The following is an 18,895-nucleotide window of genomic DNA, read 5'->3' as shown; positions in this document are numbered from 1 at the left end:
AAAGGAAGAATATTTATTGGACAAAGGCAAGTGGTGACCAGTGATTGAAGTCTCAGAAGGTGAGAGTTTACAAAATGGTATTGTATGCCTGAGTCAGTGCTAAGGAAGATAAATGCAATGTTAGCATTCTTTTCAAGGATTAGGATATAATGCTGAGGCATTGGTCAGACTGCATTTGGAGTATTGTGAGCAGCTTTGGGCATTGGCAAGAGTAGAGAAGGTTCACGAGAATGATCCTAGGAATGACAGTGTAAACGTATTTGATGTGGGCCGGTGACATGATGGCTCTGAGCCTGTACTTTCAAGAGTTTAGCAGAATGAGGGGGGGGGATCTCTTTGAAACCTATCAAATACTGAAAGGCCTGGATAGAGTGGATGTGGAGAATCCAAGATCAGAGGGGACGGTCTCAGAATAGAAGGACATCCTTTAAGAACAGCGAACTTGTTTAGCCAGCGGGTGATGAAATTCATTGCCACAAACCGCTGTGGATGCCAAGACATTGAATATAGTTAAAGTGGAGGTTGACATATTCTCGATTGGGTAAGATTACAGGGAGGAATCAGGAGGATGGCATTGAGAGGGATAATAAATCAACCTTGATGGAATAGCAGAGCAGACTGATGGACCAAAAGGCCCAATTCTGCTTCTGTCTTAGGGTCTTATGGTCAAATGAGTGGATGTCTCTATCAATTTTGTCTTATAAACTATCAAGCCCTGAAGTCTGTATCAATGATGATTACCAGGAGACCAAGTTCACAAGTTAGTTTCTTAGAAACCTTTATAGATGTATGCCCATGTCCTTGTAAGTCATAAAAATGCAGGGGTGTCAAGGACACTTTGAAAGAGATCTCGATCTGGAAAATACATCAAATCTCGAACCAGCCATGTAGATTGCAAAAGGCAGTAAATCGGACCTGAACAAGCCATTGCCACTGTGGTCACTTGACAGTGGAATATTCTGGAGAATGTGACTGAAACTGCACTGTTCAAACTACGGACCACACAAAAACACCCTGACCTCTTCGCAAAGTGGATCGTAGTAGTTGTATTTTCCGTATTCAAGCATTAACATGCTTAACCGACCTTAAACTTCATTTATAAATGTTGCTTCAAATCAGTCACACAAGAAAAAGTGGATTCCATGAATTAATTAAAACTTACAGGCACATGTCTGTATGAATCTCGCTAATGTTAGTATTGCAGCAGACAACAATCAGTTGAAATATATTTTAAGCTACCACATCTAATAGTGGCAACTGATAAATTATGTTTTAAAATTTTTTTTAGTTCTGTCTTGATGTAAGTTAATACAAAGGTTGATCAGCGAGAAGCTGGGTAATACAGACACCAGACATTTTCTCAGGCAGTTTTTATTCATATTCAGTTATAAAATGACAGGAAATATTCAAGAAAAATTGTTCAAAACTTCTCCCTAAAATTGTACTTGCCACTTGCAAGTACTGATCTCCGAGGAAGCTGGGCACTCTGAGGGACATATTATGCCTGATGCTTTTAACTGATAATCTTTCTCCTACATAAAATTATATAGCAGTTTCTGGCATTTGGAGTACCGTTATTTGTCTTAACAAGTGCAGTAATGCTGTGGTTGAGTGGTGTGTATATTTGTAACATTTGCTAAGGGGCAGAAGATCTGTTTAATCACACCTTTACAAATTCAGCACCATGAGATGATCTTGATAAAGGAGTGCTCGCTGCACAGCACAAAGAGAATTAGCAAGAGCAGAGGGAATATGTTATAATCTTCCATGTTTAACACAAACATGAATGAATTTGGGGTCAATTGAGCTTGTTAAATCCCATGTATAAATCGCCCAATATCGGATTAGTGTTGGGTACATAGAATTTGTTTGTTCCGATATCAGCACAATTAGAATCTATGAATTTAAGATTTTTTTTGTGTTTGACAGAATGGTGTTTTATTTTTGTATTTGCACAAAGCCTGTAACAACCATATGTAGACCTCATGAACTGATGTTTACAAAGTAGTTTCTTTGTATAGATTTTGAGAATGAAAATGTAACAGATGATGTACTTTCTATAAAGAAAATTTTCCACTAGAAAGTGTAAAAATTTTCCACTAGAAACTAATCTCTAGCATTACTTCCCACAATACTGGTATGACTCTGTATGAGCCTCACGGAAATTGCAGCCTTGGGTGTAAAAGGTCTTAATTCACCACAAGCAGACACATTCTCTCCTAGGAGAATCTCTCAGTGGAGTCTCCCTGAACTTACAGTTTATTCTTTTTGGACTCTTAAGAACAAAAGGTAATAGCAGCTGATTAAATACCATTTCAATAGTTACAGGTGCACCATTTACGTCAATATTTTAGCCATAGACAAATGGTTCTATTGAATTCGATTTTTATAGTGGGAGAACATCTTATTTAATAAGATTATCAAATACCATTTTTGAGACAAAATAGTTCATGGTCTAAAAGGCTTCCAAATGCCAAAACCAAAACATTCAAAACAACATTCAAAAGTTAACATTGTGAGGACAACTCTCTTGGTACAGAAATACCATTCTTATTGATAGGATGAATTTTCCCATGGCCACATTGGATGTGGAAAGTCTGGTATAGAACCTTTCTTTATCTATCTCAATTGTGAAGTTGCTGAGGATACAGTATCAGAATCAGAATCAGACTTTAATCGCCAAGTACCTGTGCACATACAAGGAATTTACTTCCGGCAGATGTTGTCTCTCTGCTCATAACAATAATAATGATAAATATAAATGAAAATATAGATTATACATACAGGTAGTGCAATCCAAGTAATAGTTAGCCTGGTTTGACCCATTATCTTACATTTGACTATTGGATACGATAATATCTTGTCATTACCTCGGTTTACAAACCACTTATCTTGAGTGGCCTCCTGCTGTGGGCTGGTAATTTGTGCTTTGAGTATTATACCGTTTATTTCTGTTAGCTGTCCTTTTAATTTCAAAACTAACTTCAGCTGTAGTTTCCATTTTGAAATAGTTCATGATGACAAATTTCATTTGTGTAAATGGCTGCTACCTACCTAACTCCTGAAGGATAAGTCTATAAGACGTTGGTGCAGAATTAGGCTATTCAACCCATCATGTCTGCTCCACTATTACATCATGGTTGATTTTATATACCTCTCAACTCCATTCTTCCTTCTCTCTGTAACCTTTGATGCCAAGAACCTTTCAACCTCTGCTTTAAATTTACTCAATTACCTGGCCTCCACAACCATTTGTAGCAATGAATTCCACAGATTCATCAAAATCTGACTAAAGAAATCATACTCATTTCAATTCTAAATGGACACCCTCTGTTCTGAAGCTATGACCTCAGGTCCTATGCTCCCTCACTATAGGAAACATCCTCTCCACGTCCACTCACTGTAGGCTTTTCAATATTCAATAGATAACCGCCTCATTCATCTAAACTCCAGCAAGTACAGGACTGGAGCCATCAAATGCTCCTCATACAATAAACATTGTATGAGCCAAAATTGCTCGCAATACTCCAAATGCGGATTGACTAATCCCTTATAAAACCTCAGTATTACGTCCTTGCTCTTAAATTCTAGTTCTCTGAAAATGAATGTTAACATTGCCTTGCTTACCATTGACTCAATCCATACGTTAACTTTTAGGGAATCCTGCACAAAGATTCCTAAGTCCCTTTGCATTTCTGATTTTTAAATGTTCGCCCTGTTTAGAAAATTGTCTACACCTTTATTCCTTCTTCCAAAGTGCATGACCATGCACTTCCCTATAATATATTCCATCTCCCACGTCTTTTCCCATTCTCCAAATCTGCCTTAAGTCCTTCTGCAGCCTCATTGCTTCCTCAACACTGCCTGCCCCTCCACCTATTTTTGTACCGTCTGCAAGCTTGGCCACAAAGGCATCATTTCTGTCATCCAATTGTTGACATAATGTGAAAAGAAGCAGTCCTAGTACCAAGGTCTCCGGAACACCAGCAAGTCACCAGCAGCCAACCAGAATAGGATGTTTGGCACCCAAATATTCTTGGCAAATTGAGTGCAATTCCACACTGGAATATAAAGAGCAACTCAAATTTTCTGCTCTTCAGAATAATGTAACTAATGACTGATGAAGCAGTCCTTGGAATGTAGATTTTTTGTTTCCTTTTTAAAGTAAAGTTCTTCCTGCTGGTTAAAGCTGTTTCTAATTTGAAGAAATACATGTAGGAAGTTTAACACAAAGTATACTGCAGATGCTGTGGTCAAATCAACACATACAAACAAGCTGGATGAACTCAGCAGGTCCGGCAGCATCCGTTGAAATAAGCAGTCAATGTTTCGGACTGACAAGGGTCTCGGCCCGAAACATTGACTGCTCATTTCAACAGATGCTGCCCGACCTGCTGAGTTCATCCAGCTTGTTTGTATGTGTTAATGTAGGAAGTTTGTTTTAATATGGAGTGCCTTCAGTGCAATTACTTTATGGTATGCTGCAGAAGAAGCTATTTTAAATAAACATAGAAACATAGAAAAACCTACAGCAAAATACAGGCCCTTTGTCCCACAATGCTGTGCTGAACATGTACTTTCTGTAGAAATTACCTAGGGTTACCCTTAGCCCTCTATTTTTCTAAGCTCCATGTACCTATCCAAGTGTCTCTTAAGACCCTATAGTATCTGCCTCCACCACTGTCACCAGCAGCCCATGCCAGGCATTCACCACTCTCTGCGTAAAAAAAAAAAGCTTACCCCGGCAACTCCTTTGTACCTACTTCTAAGCACCAGAGTACTATTAAAAACGAGAAGAATCTGAAGTTGCTTAATAGAACACTCATTTGAACTTTAAAAATACTTGTATTGCTTTTCCTAATTGATTTACTTTGCCTATTTCCTCCATTATGCAATTATTCATGATGTATTATGATTTTTACTCATTTATAATAAATAAAGTTGTTAAGACAAGCGTGTCTAAGTGAAATTGACAACTAACATGAAGAGCCAGATGTTGATTATGGAGCTCCAACTATCTGCTGAGAACAGTTTAAATAAATTAGCACCTGCACATTAGCTGGTCTTGCTATTAATTTATAAGCGAATCAGTAGAAATGACATTTGGTAGAATCATTGATTAAGTAAATAGCTTCATTTTTGCTGCCAAGGCAGGATAACTAATTGATAAAAACGGTCAACATGACCTGCTACTTTTCCCATGTCAGTCATATAGTCATATTTAATTCTTTGTCACTAAAACAGGTGAAACAAGCCCTACTTCTGTATTATTGATCTGGCAGTTTGCCTAGATTTTTGCTAGCTAAATTAAACTTGATAAATTCTATTTGTAAATGAATTTAAAATTGGACTAGTGGTGAATTATAAAGTTATTTCCACATATTTATTTTGTTCTAATACCTTCAAAGCTGCAGCTGTAACTGTCAAATACAAAAATCAGTAACTTTGTCAAGGTGCTTGTAAAAGAAAGTTTGACATCCTATGAGGATTTTGATTAGCCTCGTGCCTTAAAATTCCAAGTTGGAGACAAAAAAAATGCATTGGGTAAAGCTTTGTTAATCTTGGAAATTGTTAAATATATAGATTGGGTTTCTTGTTGAGGGTTTCTTACAGCATGCTCTGAGTTTCAGAAACCTTTTTGCAGTGTACTAAGATGTAATTCCAGCCTGAATTTGTGCTTGGACCCTACATCTTTGTGGAACAAAGTTATTGAGCTCCATCAACCAAAACTGGCACATTGTTTTTTAGGCAGCACCAACTGAGTCCCTACCCACAGACTGTCCTGGAGGCTTTCCAATGCCTTATTGCTCTCAGTGGCCTCTTCCAGTGTCTCTAAATGTCTCTAATTTTAATTAATTGACACCAAGGTTTCATAGAGACGAAATCACTTGCCTTTATTTACCCTTGTAATGAACGGATGTTACCCCATTCAGATGAAAAGGTAAAGTGTGGATGGTTTAAAGCTTAAGTGTCCAAATTCAGCGTTATCATACATTACTCAAATTGCAAATCAAATATTTCTTCTACATTTTTTAAAAACGTAAATATATTGATAGTTTTCAAAATAGATTAATGAAGCAAAGTATTGTAGCACAACTTCCTTCCTACATTTTATATGGTGTAAGTACTGTAAGAGATGTCTTTGAGTGTTAAGTTTGTGCTAAAAGTGTTAAGACTAAACCCTGCACAGTATTGATTAGACAGTTCTATAATTATAATTATTCAACATCTATCCAATACTCTTTAACATGTTTATTGGATCAAAATCAAACTTCTATAAGCATAAACGTAAATAAGTACTAAGAAGGTAACTTATCATACCTACTGTCTTATTGTAAGGATAGTACTGTATGCATCTAAGTGGCTAAATTAGTAATCTGAATTTATTACGTAGAAATAGTTACAAAACCCAGGGTAAATCAGAAGCATGGTATGGTCCTTATTTCTCACAGTTAACTGTTGCCAAGAAAAATAGATCTTTCTTGAAGAGGAATCTTGACACGACAACCTGAAGATAAAGAGCACTTTAAATGAAAGTTATCTGACTGCCCCCACCAGACAACTTTAAATAATTTCAAAAGAGCCAAAATCTTGATGTTTATTTACACTTGCTGCTTGGGTAATAAGGCAGCTGGAAATTGAAGAGCTATAGTGAAAGAAATAACTTACAGGAGTGACTGAAACTGACTTAAATAAAGGTAATTGAGTAACAAATCTGCAAGGGTTTGTATGCTGTGGAAAAGAGAACAAAGGTGGCACTGTTTTGCTCTGAAAGTGTTATGTTTAACTGAGGAGGTGGTTCAGGGGAGCTTCAGTTGTTTCTACTCATTTTCAACTACCTGTCTGCTGCTTCCTGCTGTCGTGATCTCATGCCAACTTTTTCCTTTCCTGTGCACCACAGGAACCCCCTTCTAGATGCCATGACCTGGTACCCTTACTGCTGCTCAAAATGATCAGTAATGGCTTTGCTTCCAGGCAACTGGTTATTGCTATAAGAATGTGAAACTTAGTATCATATACAATTAACAGAGTGTAGACCAAAATTGAGGGCAACCTCGTTAATGAGTTTTAATCAGCAACTCAGACAATCCCTTGCAGAGTTATTCGTTGTGCACAGTTCAGTTTCTTTATCAAGCTGATATATAAACAATAGATTAACCAGGCATTAGAGCTTAAGATGCACGAAACTACAGATGTTAGAGTCAGGATCAACACAAAAATTGCCATAGGAACTCAGCAGGACAGGCAGCATCTCTGGAGGGGAATGGACAGTTGATATTTGGAGTCAAGGCTCGTCACCTGAACAGAAAATAATCAGTATAAAGTTAGAGGGATGGAGCAAGAGCTGGCAGGTGACAGGTGGACCCAGGTAAGAGGGTGTAGTGATGGGAGAGTGGGAATTGTGCCAAAAATGAGAGCTGATAGATGAACGTGACAACGGGCTGAAAATAATGATGGAATCCAATGGGAGCGGAAGGTGACGCGTGGTATAAAGGGAGGAGGTGGAGAAGTAGGTCAGTGAGTGGAGCGACAGGCAGATGGTGGAGATGATGGGGAAAAGACATGGTAATTGGGCCCAGATCAGGATGAGAGAGGAAAGGGGCAAAGTGGGAGCTGTAACCAAAGGTTGGTAAAGTTAGTGTTAATGCTGTTGGGTTGTAGCCTACCCAAGTACAATTTGCTAAGTTAACATATGGCCTCATCATGCAGCAGAGGTGGCCATATGCAAACGTGTTGGTGTGGAAATAGGGAAAAGAATTAAAATGGCTCAAAACGGGAAGGTTCAGGCAGCCATGGTGGAAAAAGCAAAAGTAGTCAGCACAATAACTGCCTCGTCTGCTTTCAGACTCAGCAATATACAGGAAGCCACAATGGGAGCACAGGTTGGAATAAATACTCCCAAGGGATATGCATGTGAAAGATTGCCTCACCTGGAAGGGCTGTATGTCGGCCTGGATTGTGGTGAGGGAGGAGGTACAGGGGCTGGTGACACACATGATTAAAGGGGAGAATGCCAGGGGCGGAAAGGGTGATGGGTACAGAGGAATGAGCGGACCATGGAGTGAGAAAGTGATCTTAGGGAAAAGCAGAAAAGGGAGGGGGGAAGATTTGTTGGTATTGTACCTGGTCAAAGCCATGAAGTTATATGCTGGATGCATAGGTGATAGTTGAGCCACAGGAGAACTGTATCTTGTTCTGTATAGTGGTGATGTGGGAAATGAAGGCAAGGTTTGGAAAATGAGAGTGAAGACTCCATCAATATCAGTGTGGTATGGTGGAAGGGGAAAGAACTTGTTTTCTACAAAGAAAAAGGAAGTTGGCCCAAATGTCCTGGTGTGAAAGGCCCAGTGTAAGAACAGATGTGATAGAGACAGAGGAACAGGAAAAGGAACGGAGTCCTTTCAAGTGACAGGATGGGAGAAAAGGTGGTCAAGATAGCTGTGGAAATCAGTGCCTTTGTAGTAGAGGACAGTAGATAATCTTTCTCCTGAGATAGAAAAAGAAAGATCAAAGGAAGTGAAAGGGGTGATGGACTAATTTAATTTGAAGGTAGTGTGGGAGTTTGGCATGAAGTTGGTACAAATAACAGAAGTTGGGATCTTGGCCTTGCTTACTTTTTCAATTTCAGAATGAGGGGTTAAGTTGGCATGACAATTTAGGACACTACCTTGGTCATATTTGAGTTGGCAGTACATGAATGTGATAATTATCCCTCAAAGAGGATGGCTAAAGCAAAATCTGTTAGCAGAGAAGTAAACAAATGAAAGATATGATAAATGTCATCAAATATGACATATGGAATACAGAAGACACAAAAAATGGAGGTTCATATTTTGCTAGATAAAGACCAAAAGTGTTGATGCAAAATTGGAGAGAAAGAATCATGAAAAATCATGCAAGGTATTGTGTAAGTATTTCATAGAGGTTTAAGTGGATCCTGACTGGGAACAATATCTAGAAAATATTGTTTCAGGTACATTTAAGCAGGGATAAAGGGAATAAGAACCAGCATTTAGGAAATCATTCTATAGCATGGGCATATGTGAGGAGTTTGTGTTGAGTGGAATATGTGTAAATTAAGATTTTATTTGTGTCTGTCATAAATGGCCAAAACGGGGTGTGAAACAGGAATGAAAAATGTAAATGTTTTGGGGATAATTAATTTACTGCCTTATTGATAAAGTGAGCAAAATGAAGATCTTTTTTTGTCAAATAGGCAAGTTATACTTTTGGGCATAAGAGTAAACAGTACCAGACCCTTGAAAGAGGAAAGTACTGGTGTCCTCCACTGTTCAAAAGTTCACTTTATGCCACTTTGCTTTTTCGAAAGATCTACATTAGTACCTGTTTACGAAAAAAGGCGAAAAGCAAAAATAGCATTCAGCATTTGCAGCGACCTGTTGTAGAGGCAGCGTGCACCCCGAGCAGCGAGAGTGGCACCACTAAGCTCCTTTCCCAGAAACTACATTCAGCATCAAGCCACCATAACTTTGAACTGTGTGAGATTTTTGCTGCAATTGACAGTGCTGCAATGATTGCAGAAAAGTACGACTTTAATTTTGAAAGGACATGTAGGTTTAGGGCAGGTTTACAGGATGTTTTGAATGCTTACAAAGAACTGTATGATAGAAAAATGTGTGAACCTTCCAGCATGCTCACTGTCTTCCCGATTCTGATAAGTGAAACTACACTGTACATACATTATTTCTACTTTATATGGACTGTGTGTTTATCATATCATTCCTGCTTTTACTATATGTCAGTGTTATTTGGTATGATTTGGTAGGTTATTGTTTGGCTCTGGGAATGCTCAAAAAATTTTCCCATATAAATTAATAGTAATTGTTACTTTGCTTTACGCCATTTCGGTTTGCAAAAGGTTTCATAGGAACAGTCTACTTTCGGATAGTGGGGGAAACCTGTATAGTAAAAGTGCCTATGAATCGTTTGGCCTTATTTTATTTATTTAAGGGCAGTTTAGATTGATAAGTTAACATTTATCTGAGTTATATTACAAGGTTTCAAAAATAACCATGCCAATGTTTACATTCCACTTCTCACTCTGTACACCATTACAACCTTTTGCCATATTGACATAGCTTGTTATTTCTGGATGATCTTAGCAAACCTCTATTAACAGTGTCTGTGATGTTCACCTTAACAATTCTTCATTCTACCTTCTCAACTATCCCAATAGAGTAGTTTCTTGTGAATTTTGTGTGGGCGTTACTCATGTCTGGCTAACTTCTGTGGGTTTTGGATGCTCTGATAGTGAAAATGTCTTCATGTTGGCTCTTTTTTGATGACTTTTGTTAGGTCCCCTCAGCTTTACAAAAAGAGCCAGTCATGTTCACTCTTTTTTGGTAATTGTATCCTTTATCCCTTTCAAGAATGCAAAAACATGTATACATTTCTCAAAATAATGAAGCAGGAGAATTATATTAGATGTAAGTAAACATGAAGCATCCTTGCAAACTACACTGCTCCGCATTCTTGTGTCTCAAGCAATTTTAACTAATTTTTCTATTTAATTTGTTGTTATGTATGTAAATTAGTATACTGGCACAGCAGCTCAATATCTTGAATCATTATATAAATATCTGAACATTGAGCCTTTTATTCAAGTTTACAACACAGATGGTGGTTCTTTGGCCCATTAACTTTGCTGGAGTAATCCAAAACTAATACCACTGCCCTGCATTCTCCTTAGCACAATATCATTGTCTACTTCATCTTTCTTTCTGTTCCATCCTTACAAATCATTATGGTGCTGGCCTTGCCTACACTCAGTGGAAAAGCATTTCATGCTCTGACAATTCTGTTGAAAGAAATTTCTATTGCCATTCCTGAATCTGTGACAAATTTTGAAATTGTTGTCCTTGTTACAGTTTCTTCAACCACAGGGAAAATAATGTTCTATTTGTGTTACCAAAATACTCCTTAATTTCAAAAACCCACTAAGTGTTCTCTTAATCTTCCTTGCATCAATAAGTGGTCCCAATGTCTTAGAACCCTAGATTTCTTGTCACATACTGCTGTAAATTCTTTATAGTCTCAATGTCTGTCTTCATAATACAAAACTATTGTACACCAATAAACAGTATTTGCTGTAATTTTTAACCATGTCATTTTTCTTCTGAAAGGCAAGTTTATGTTAGAATATAATATTACCTCTAGCTGTCAGTGTTTCTTCAAGTGGCTATGTTTTCAAAATTATTTTTTTAAATTTTTGTGTAATTACCCTTCTTGCTTGTATCATAGTTGTTTCTTTAAGATGTGGCAAACTTCTAGTTGTGTTGACGCTGAACAACGTTTGGCTGTTAAATAGTAAAAAAATCTCTATCTTAACGAAAAAGGTGCTTGAAAGAATTATTTATCATTTCTTATTCTAGAGAGCGATCAAGTACCTCTTCCCATCTGGGTTATTTGAAAAGAAGGCTAGGCCTGTCATGAAGGTATTGAAAATGTTTTATAATTTTACAATTCTGCCACAGTTCACTGTTTATTTGTTTAATTACCTTTGCTGATTCTAATATGTTTCATTAATTGCAGCATCCTTTGGAGATCTTTCCCAAACAGAGAGGTAAGTTGACATTTTAATGAACAGTGAAAAGTAGAACCATTTTTGGGCACACTTGATAGCGTTTGAATGGTGAAGATCCTTACGGGACTTTTCTGTAGTTTTAAAAACCAGGCTACCATCTATCCATTGTTGTACTCTGCTGCATCAAATGCTTACTGCAATAGTTTCTACTGAATTATTCCGTAATTTTAAAAGAAGAGTTTGGTTTATCATGCAAACACGAGGAAATCTGGAAATTCAAGCAACACACGCAAAATGCTGGTGGAACACAGCAGGCTAGGCAGCATCTATAGGGAGAAGCGCTGTCGACGTTTCGGGCCGAGGCCCTTCGTCAGGACTAACCGAAAGGAAAGATAGTAAGAGATTTGAAAGTAGTGGGAGGAGGGGGAAATGCTAAATGATAGGAGAAGACCGGAGGGGGTGGGATGAAGCTAAGAGCTGGAAAGGTGATTGGCGAAAGTGATACAGAGCTGGAAAAGGGAAAGGATCATGGGACGGGAGGCCTCAGGAGAAAGAAAGGTGGTGGGGGGGAGCACCAGAGGGAGATGGAGAACAGGCAAACAACTAAATATGTCAGGGATGGGGTAAGAAGGGGAGGAGGGGCATTAACGGAAGTTAGAGAAGTTGGTTTATCATGTTTAAGTTGTCTCTAACACTATTGAACAAAAGCAACCTCCGAGCAATTGTCGTGGGAATACTTTTCCGTAACAAAATGGAAATGATTTTCACTATTCACCTTTCTAATTCCAGATGCTGCAAAATGGAGAATCTTACATAATCTCTCTGTCTCCAATTTTCTTCAATGCAGTATTTTTAGATGTAAATTCTATTTCAGTTACCAGTCTCAGAGCAGTGAGGTGTGCAGGGGATACCTGTGTTCTTCTTAATTTGTCATTTAAAAAAATAACTAAGTAGTTTTGCATTGCTATGCTTAAGCACAGGAACAGACCTGGCTCTATGAGTAGATAATTTGTGTTTAAAAAAAAAGAATCTCAGGGTTGTATGTGATGACGTATATGTACTCTGATAATAAAATATACTTTGAACTTTGTTCTTTGAACGTTAGAATGTCTGAGGGGTCAGTCACACCACAACTGTGGCCATCTTCAGGCTTGCATATGATTTTTAGTCTGATACACAACAATTACATTACCAAGGTAATATTTATATTTATAGTTACAGAGTAAAGTATAACTCACTTGATATAAAATGATGAGTGCTTAGTTGCAAGTTACTTAGGAAAGCAAACTTTTAATGGGAATTTTAAAATTCTCAGTCTGTTAAGGAAGTGAATTGCTGTTAAACCATGGCAGAGTAACAATATTAATTAATAATTAAGAATGTTTGATAATGAGCCACCTGTGACCCTTTGCTATTTTTTTCCATGAACTTAAAGGCTGCAACAAGGATAGAAGTTTTTTTTTCATAATGTGTACTCCAGTGTAAAAAAATCTAAATATTGTGGATGCCAAGAGTCAGAAAACATAAGTTAAGCAGCATTTATGGAGAGTGAAACACTTTACATTTCATATGGATAACCATTGATTCTCCTAGCATTGTCCCTGAAGTCTTGGGTTATATAATCTTTCTCATACCGAAACCTGCTTCCATGGTTGAAAGGAAGAGCAAAGCTACAGCATGATTCATGTTATGAGGAGAGGTTTAAACTGAAACTCTTTCCACTAAATCATTGGGTAAGAGTATATATAATAAAACTTTTTAAAGCTTTTGTAATAAATTGCATGTTAAAGGAAATGGTTCACAATGATAGATTCTGCTTCCATCAAGTAGGCAGGCAGTTCCAGATCATAACTATAGGGTTAAAAAAAAATTCTCCTTTGCCCAGAATTTTAAATCACTATCTCTTGGTACATGATGCACCTACTAATAGGAACAGCTTCCCTCTATTAATTGTTTAATCAGTTCATGATTTTGTACTACTATCTCCTTGAACATTCTTTTTTCCAAAGAGAACAATCCCAGTATCCTTATTGTTATCTTCTAGTTGCAATCCCTTATCCCTACAACCATTCTAATAAAATCTTTCTGTGAGCTCTCTAGGGCCCTCACGTCCTTCCAGAAGTGTGGTGGCCAGAATTGTTTGCAATATTCAATTTGTGACCTTTGCCAGTGTTCTGTATAGCTTCAACATAACTTCCCTGTTTTTGTGCTTTCTGCCTCTTTAAGTGCATCTGAAGAGCAAGTGTCCTTTCCATTTTACATATCTCCTATTACTGTCAAGGCTTCATAAACATGTAACCCCAAGTTTCTCAATTCCTACAGAACACTTCTGACGGTCTGGCATAAATTCAGTGTAGTATTACCTTTAGATTATTTTTGATTTTGTATTCTCGTCATTGAAGTGGGACTTAAAATTGCAACTATCTAACCTTTGGCACATAGAATTATAAACCATCCTCTTGACCATGTGCCTGCAAATCAATAACATCTCTTGTTTTTTTGTCAAAGTGTATCACTTCAAAGTGAGCACCTTTTGTTTTGTAAATTCTTAACTGATTTTACCCTTCTGAAGAAGCTTTAGATGTTGTACTTCAATAGTAAAACCTGTATAAATAAAAGTGTCATTGTAAGCTTTTGTTTTGATACATGATTAACCAAAGGCAGTGCATATTTTGCACTGAAAGCTTTGTGTTTTTTAATTATTATATTGAAAAAATGTTTTGATTATTTCCTTTATTATGCTAGCATCTCCCACCACTCAGGCCTGGCTGTCTTCTCGCTGCTGCCATCAGGAAGAAGGTACCAGAGCATCAGGACCAACACCACCAGGTTCAGGAACAGTTATTGCCCCTGAACCATCAGGCTCTTGAACCAAAGGGATAACTTTACTCACCCCACCACTGAATTGCTCCCACCGCCTATGGGCTCACTTTCAATGACTCTTCACTTCATGTTCTCGATATTTATTCTTATTTATTTTTTTCTCTTTTGTATTTGCACATTTGTTGTCCTTTGCGCTTTGGTTGTCTGTCCCTTCAAGGGTGGTCTTTCATCAATTGTGTTTCTTGGATTTACTATGTATGCCTGCAAGAAAATTAACCTCAGGGTTGTAGATGATGACATATGGACTTTGATAATAAACTTAGTTTGAACTTGAACTTTAATAACTTCCTTAACATATTTATTGAAGGTCTCATCACTGTTGATTGACAGGTTTAATTATATAACAAATAAGCCCGCATGATAATTTTCTAATAGGAAAAACACTTAATTTTAAACCATTTTCTTAATCTCTCGATGCTCTAAAGCAAGGGTTTCCAACCTGGGATCACAGACCCCTTGCTTAATGGTATTGGTCCATGGCATAAAAAGAATGGGAACCCCTGTTCTAAAGCATTTACAGCCAGTGAAGTTACAAGGTCAGCATTTATTGCCTGTCCCTAAATGGTCCCAAGAAGGTTGTGGTATGCTACCAACTTGAGCAATTGCAATTCTTCTGATGAAATTATTCTCACACAATATTGGTTGGGCATTTCCTGGATTTAGACCCAGTGACAATGAAAGACTAGTGAGATCTCCCAAGTCAGTTGATGTATAACTTATGGAAGCCTGCTGGTGTTACCATGCACGTACCACCCTTTTCCTGCTCTTCAATGGAGATTGATGTTTGAGGACAGTCTGTAAGAGTAACTGCACTGAACCTTGTAAAGGTTCACCCTGCTGCCACTGCACCTGTGGAAAGAGTGAATATTCAAGGCAAGAATAGTCTAGTTTAAGGTACCGAAAAAAATGCTACCATGTATGGATGTTTGAGGAAAATAATCATTCATGTTTCACTGCCTTACTTGAGCTGTTGTTGATCTTTATTGGCCCTTGTAGCTAAAGGAATCGGGGTTGGAGAGAAAGCAGGTACAGGGTTCTGAGTTGGATGATCAGCCATGATCATACTGAATGGCAGTGCAGGCTCGAAGGGCCGAATGGCCTACTCCTGCATCTATTTTCTATGTGGTAGATAGTCTGCTGATCAAGACAGCTTTGTCCTGAATGGTGTGTCTTTCTTTAATTGTTTGAGCTGCACCCATCCAGGTACATATTTTTCAGATTGAATTTCAGATTCTCTTTGCACATTAACTTCACCCTTTAACACTAATTAAATTTCTGTTCTTGTCCAATTTCTGCAGTTTATCTAGTTTGTCTGCAATTGTGGCATCACGTCCATGCTTTCGGTACCTTAAACTAGACTAGGCAGATGTCTTAGTGTCCTGTGAAAATCAAAATTAATCTTCATTTTGGGCAGGATTGAGGATACCATAGGCCTGTTAGCACAGTCTAATGCAAAATCTTTTGAGCATAGGAGGAAAATTTTTTATCAGGAAAAGTCAGGATGGAGTTTATCATGGGCACAACATTCTACAGATAAACACTTGCCCATTGAAAAATTCCAAGGACTGAATTAAAATTGTTAACCAAGGCAAGTGGCCAGCTTTTGTGTGTATTCCACAACTCATCCCCATTTTTGCACTTTTCTGACCAATAAAGAAGTTAGCCAATCATAGACCTTTAAGTGCTACCGTGTATGCTTGTTTGAGTAGAATAATCATTCATTTTTCACTGCCTTACTTGTGCTGTTGTTGATCTTTTTTCCCATTTCCTTGTTCAGAGTTTTTAAGCTAGGTATAAAATTTAGTTTTTAGAAATACTGTAGAAATTGTGAACTTAACTATTCACTGACTTGTTTCTCATCGATGGTGCTGAATCTTTGGAATTCTCAACTCCAGAAGGGGCAGAGGGTAAATTATTAAGGTCTTTTATGAGGAAGTAGATGCATATTTGAAAGATTGGTAAATTGAGGACTATGGGGAACTGGCTCCATTGTAAGCTTGTCAGATTCATCATGGGTGAATGCCCAACTGACTGAAAGAAGAATCTTTGTGAGTGCATTTCTCAGCTCCTTGTTCAAGAAATGCAGCTAAAGTTTGCATTGTCATTGCTGCTGGTTGTGTCTGCATGTTGGCAAACAGCAGGGCTTAACACCTCAAATGGTTAAAAATATTTATAAGCAAAGCGACTTTCTTTACGGAATACTTTAAAATAAAATGTAAGCATGTGTAAAGTATTTTAACCTTGTAACTCATTCTTTAAAATTTCGCTTGTAAAATGTTAACTGAAGTTCACAATAAATTTATTATCAAAGTATATACATGTTTCCATACACAATGCTGAGATTCATTTCTTGTGTGCATTCACAGTAAATACATAAAACACAATAGAATCAATGAAAGAACGCCCCCAGCAGGACAAACAATCAATATGCAAAAGACAGCAAACTGCAAATACAAAAAGAATAGAAATAATAAATAAACAATAAATTTAAAGAACGTGATGAGGAGTCCAGAGGTTTTTTGGCACAGTTCAGTGACAGGGCAAGTGAAATTCTCTTGTCTGGTTGAAGAGCCTAATAAGCAGAAGGGAAGTAACTATTCCTGAACCTGGTGGTGTAAATCCTGAGGCTCCTGTATGTCCTTGATGGCAGCAGTAAGAAGAGAGCATAGCCTGGAAGGTGGGGGTCTTTGATGAAGGATCATGCTTTCCTGCGACAGCGCTTCGTGTAGATGTGCCCAGTGATGGGATGCCTGTGATGGACTGGACCATAAGAAAGTAGAGGCGCTGCCGTGCTTTCTTCATAATGGCACTTGCGTGCTGTATCTGGGACAGATCCTCTAAAATGGTAACACTGAAGAATTTAAAGTTGCTGACCCTCTCCACCTTTGATCCCCTGATGAGAATTGGCTCATGGACCTCCTAGTGAATTTTAATAATCAGTTCCTTAGTGTTGCAGATATTCAGTGAGAAGCTGATGTTGTGGCACCACTCAGCCAGATTTTCAACCTATATGCTGATTCAGCTAACAACAGTGGTGGTGTCAGCAAATTTGAATATGGCATTAGAGCTGTGTTTAGCCACAAGGCTTTAAGTATAAAGCCAGTAGAGTAGGTGTCTAATCACATAGCCTAATGGTACAACCGTGTTGATAGAGATTGTGGAGCAGATTTTGTAACTCTGAAATAGCAGGTGAAAGAATCGTGGATCCAGCTGCACTAAGAGGCACTGAGGCCAAGGTCTTGAAGCTCATTGATTATTTATGAGGAGGTGATAGTATTGAATAACAAGCTCTTATCAATGAAGAACATCCTGATAGATTTATCTTCACTGTCCAGCTGTTCCAGGGTTGAGTGAAGAGACAATGAAGTGGTATCTGCTGGTGACTTGTTGTGACAGTAGGTAAATTGGAGCAGATCCAAGTTGCTTCTCAGGTAGGAGTTGATATGTTGCATCACCAGCCTCTCAAAGCACTTCATCAACGTTTATGTTAGTGCTACTGGACATTATTCATCGAGGCAGGTTACCATGTTCTTAGGCATTGGTATAATTGAAGCCTGCTTGAAGCAGTTGAATACTTCAGACTGCTGAACTGAGAGGTTAAAGATGTCAGTGAATACTCCAGCTAGTTGACACAGGTCTTTAGTACTCGGACAGGTGCCCTGCCTTGGCCAGGTGCTCTCTGTGGGTTTTGGGAGTTCATAAGGTTACCTCCACGTGTTGACAGTCAAAGTGAGCATAAAAGGCATTTGAGATCATCTGGGAGTGAAGTGTTATTGTCACCTATGTTTTTGGTTTCACTTTGTAGGAGGTGATAGTATTCAAACTTTGCCACAGTTGTCCAGCATCCTTCAGTGATTCAAGTTTGGTCCAGAATTGCCACTTTGCATGTAAGATGGCTTTATGGAGATTGTACCTGAACCTCTTGTACTTTACTTGTTTGCAAGACCTGAATGCCACTAATCTGGCCCTCAGCAGATTGCAGATTTCATGATTTAACCATGGCTTTTGGTTGGAGAAGACTAAATAACATTGTGGGGACACACTCATCTATGACTGTTTTTGAAAAGTCGGTGACAACGGTGGTATTTTGGTTCAAATCCTCTGATTCCTGGTGAACAGTGCCCAGTCCACCAACTCAAGGTAATCCCATAGCCGCTCCTCGGCTTCCCATGACCAACTGTTTGTCCTTACCTCTGGAGCCCTGCTCTTTATCCTCTGCCTATGTGCAGGTAATAGGAGGACAGCAAAGTGATCAGGTTTCCATGAATACTAAGATTGACAAGATTGAGGCTGTTAAATTACCTTATCTTATTAATGATTGTTAAAATCAACCAAGAGTGCGTAAAATTTTTGTTTAGGTTTACTTTTCCCCCCACAGGTCCATAACTCTTTTAGTGTGTTGACTAGAATCAAATGTATAGTCTGACCAATTCTTTGGAAATGCAATTTGCCTTTATTAATTGCTTC

General features: G+C 38.2%; 1 protein-coding gene across 1 annotated transcript in view; it reads left to right on the top strand.

Moving 5' to 3' along the window:
- mrps9 (mitochondrial ribosomal protein S9) overlaps positions 1-18,895 on the top strand; it is a 60,029-nt gene that overhangs the window by 12,693 nt on the left and 28,441 nt on the right. The window contains exons 3-4 of the mRNA XM_059964393.1: positions 11,394-11,456; positions 11,554-11,584. Of these exons, the coding sequence (XP_059820376.1) occupies positions 11,394-11,456; positions 11,554-11,584 (94 nt within the window). The remainder of the gene's footprint in view (positions 1-11,393; positions 11,457-11,553; positions 11,585-18,895) is intronic.

The sequence above is a fragment of the Hypanus sabinus genome, chromosome 3 (assembly GCF_030144855.1).
Source record: "Hypanus sabinus isolate sHypSab1 chromosome 3, sHypSab1.hap1, whole genome shotgun sequence".
NCBI lineage: Eukaryota > Metazoa > Chordata > Chondrichthyes > Myliobatiformes > Dasyatidae > Hypanus > Hypanus sabinus.
The sequence above is the reverse complement of the archived record's forward strand: the minus strand, read 5'-3'. Positions and strand labels throughout refer to the sequence as shown.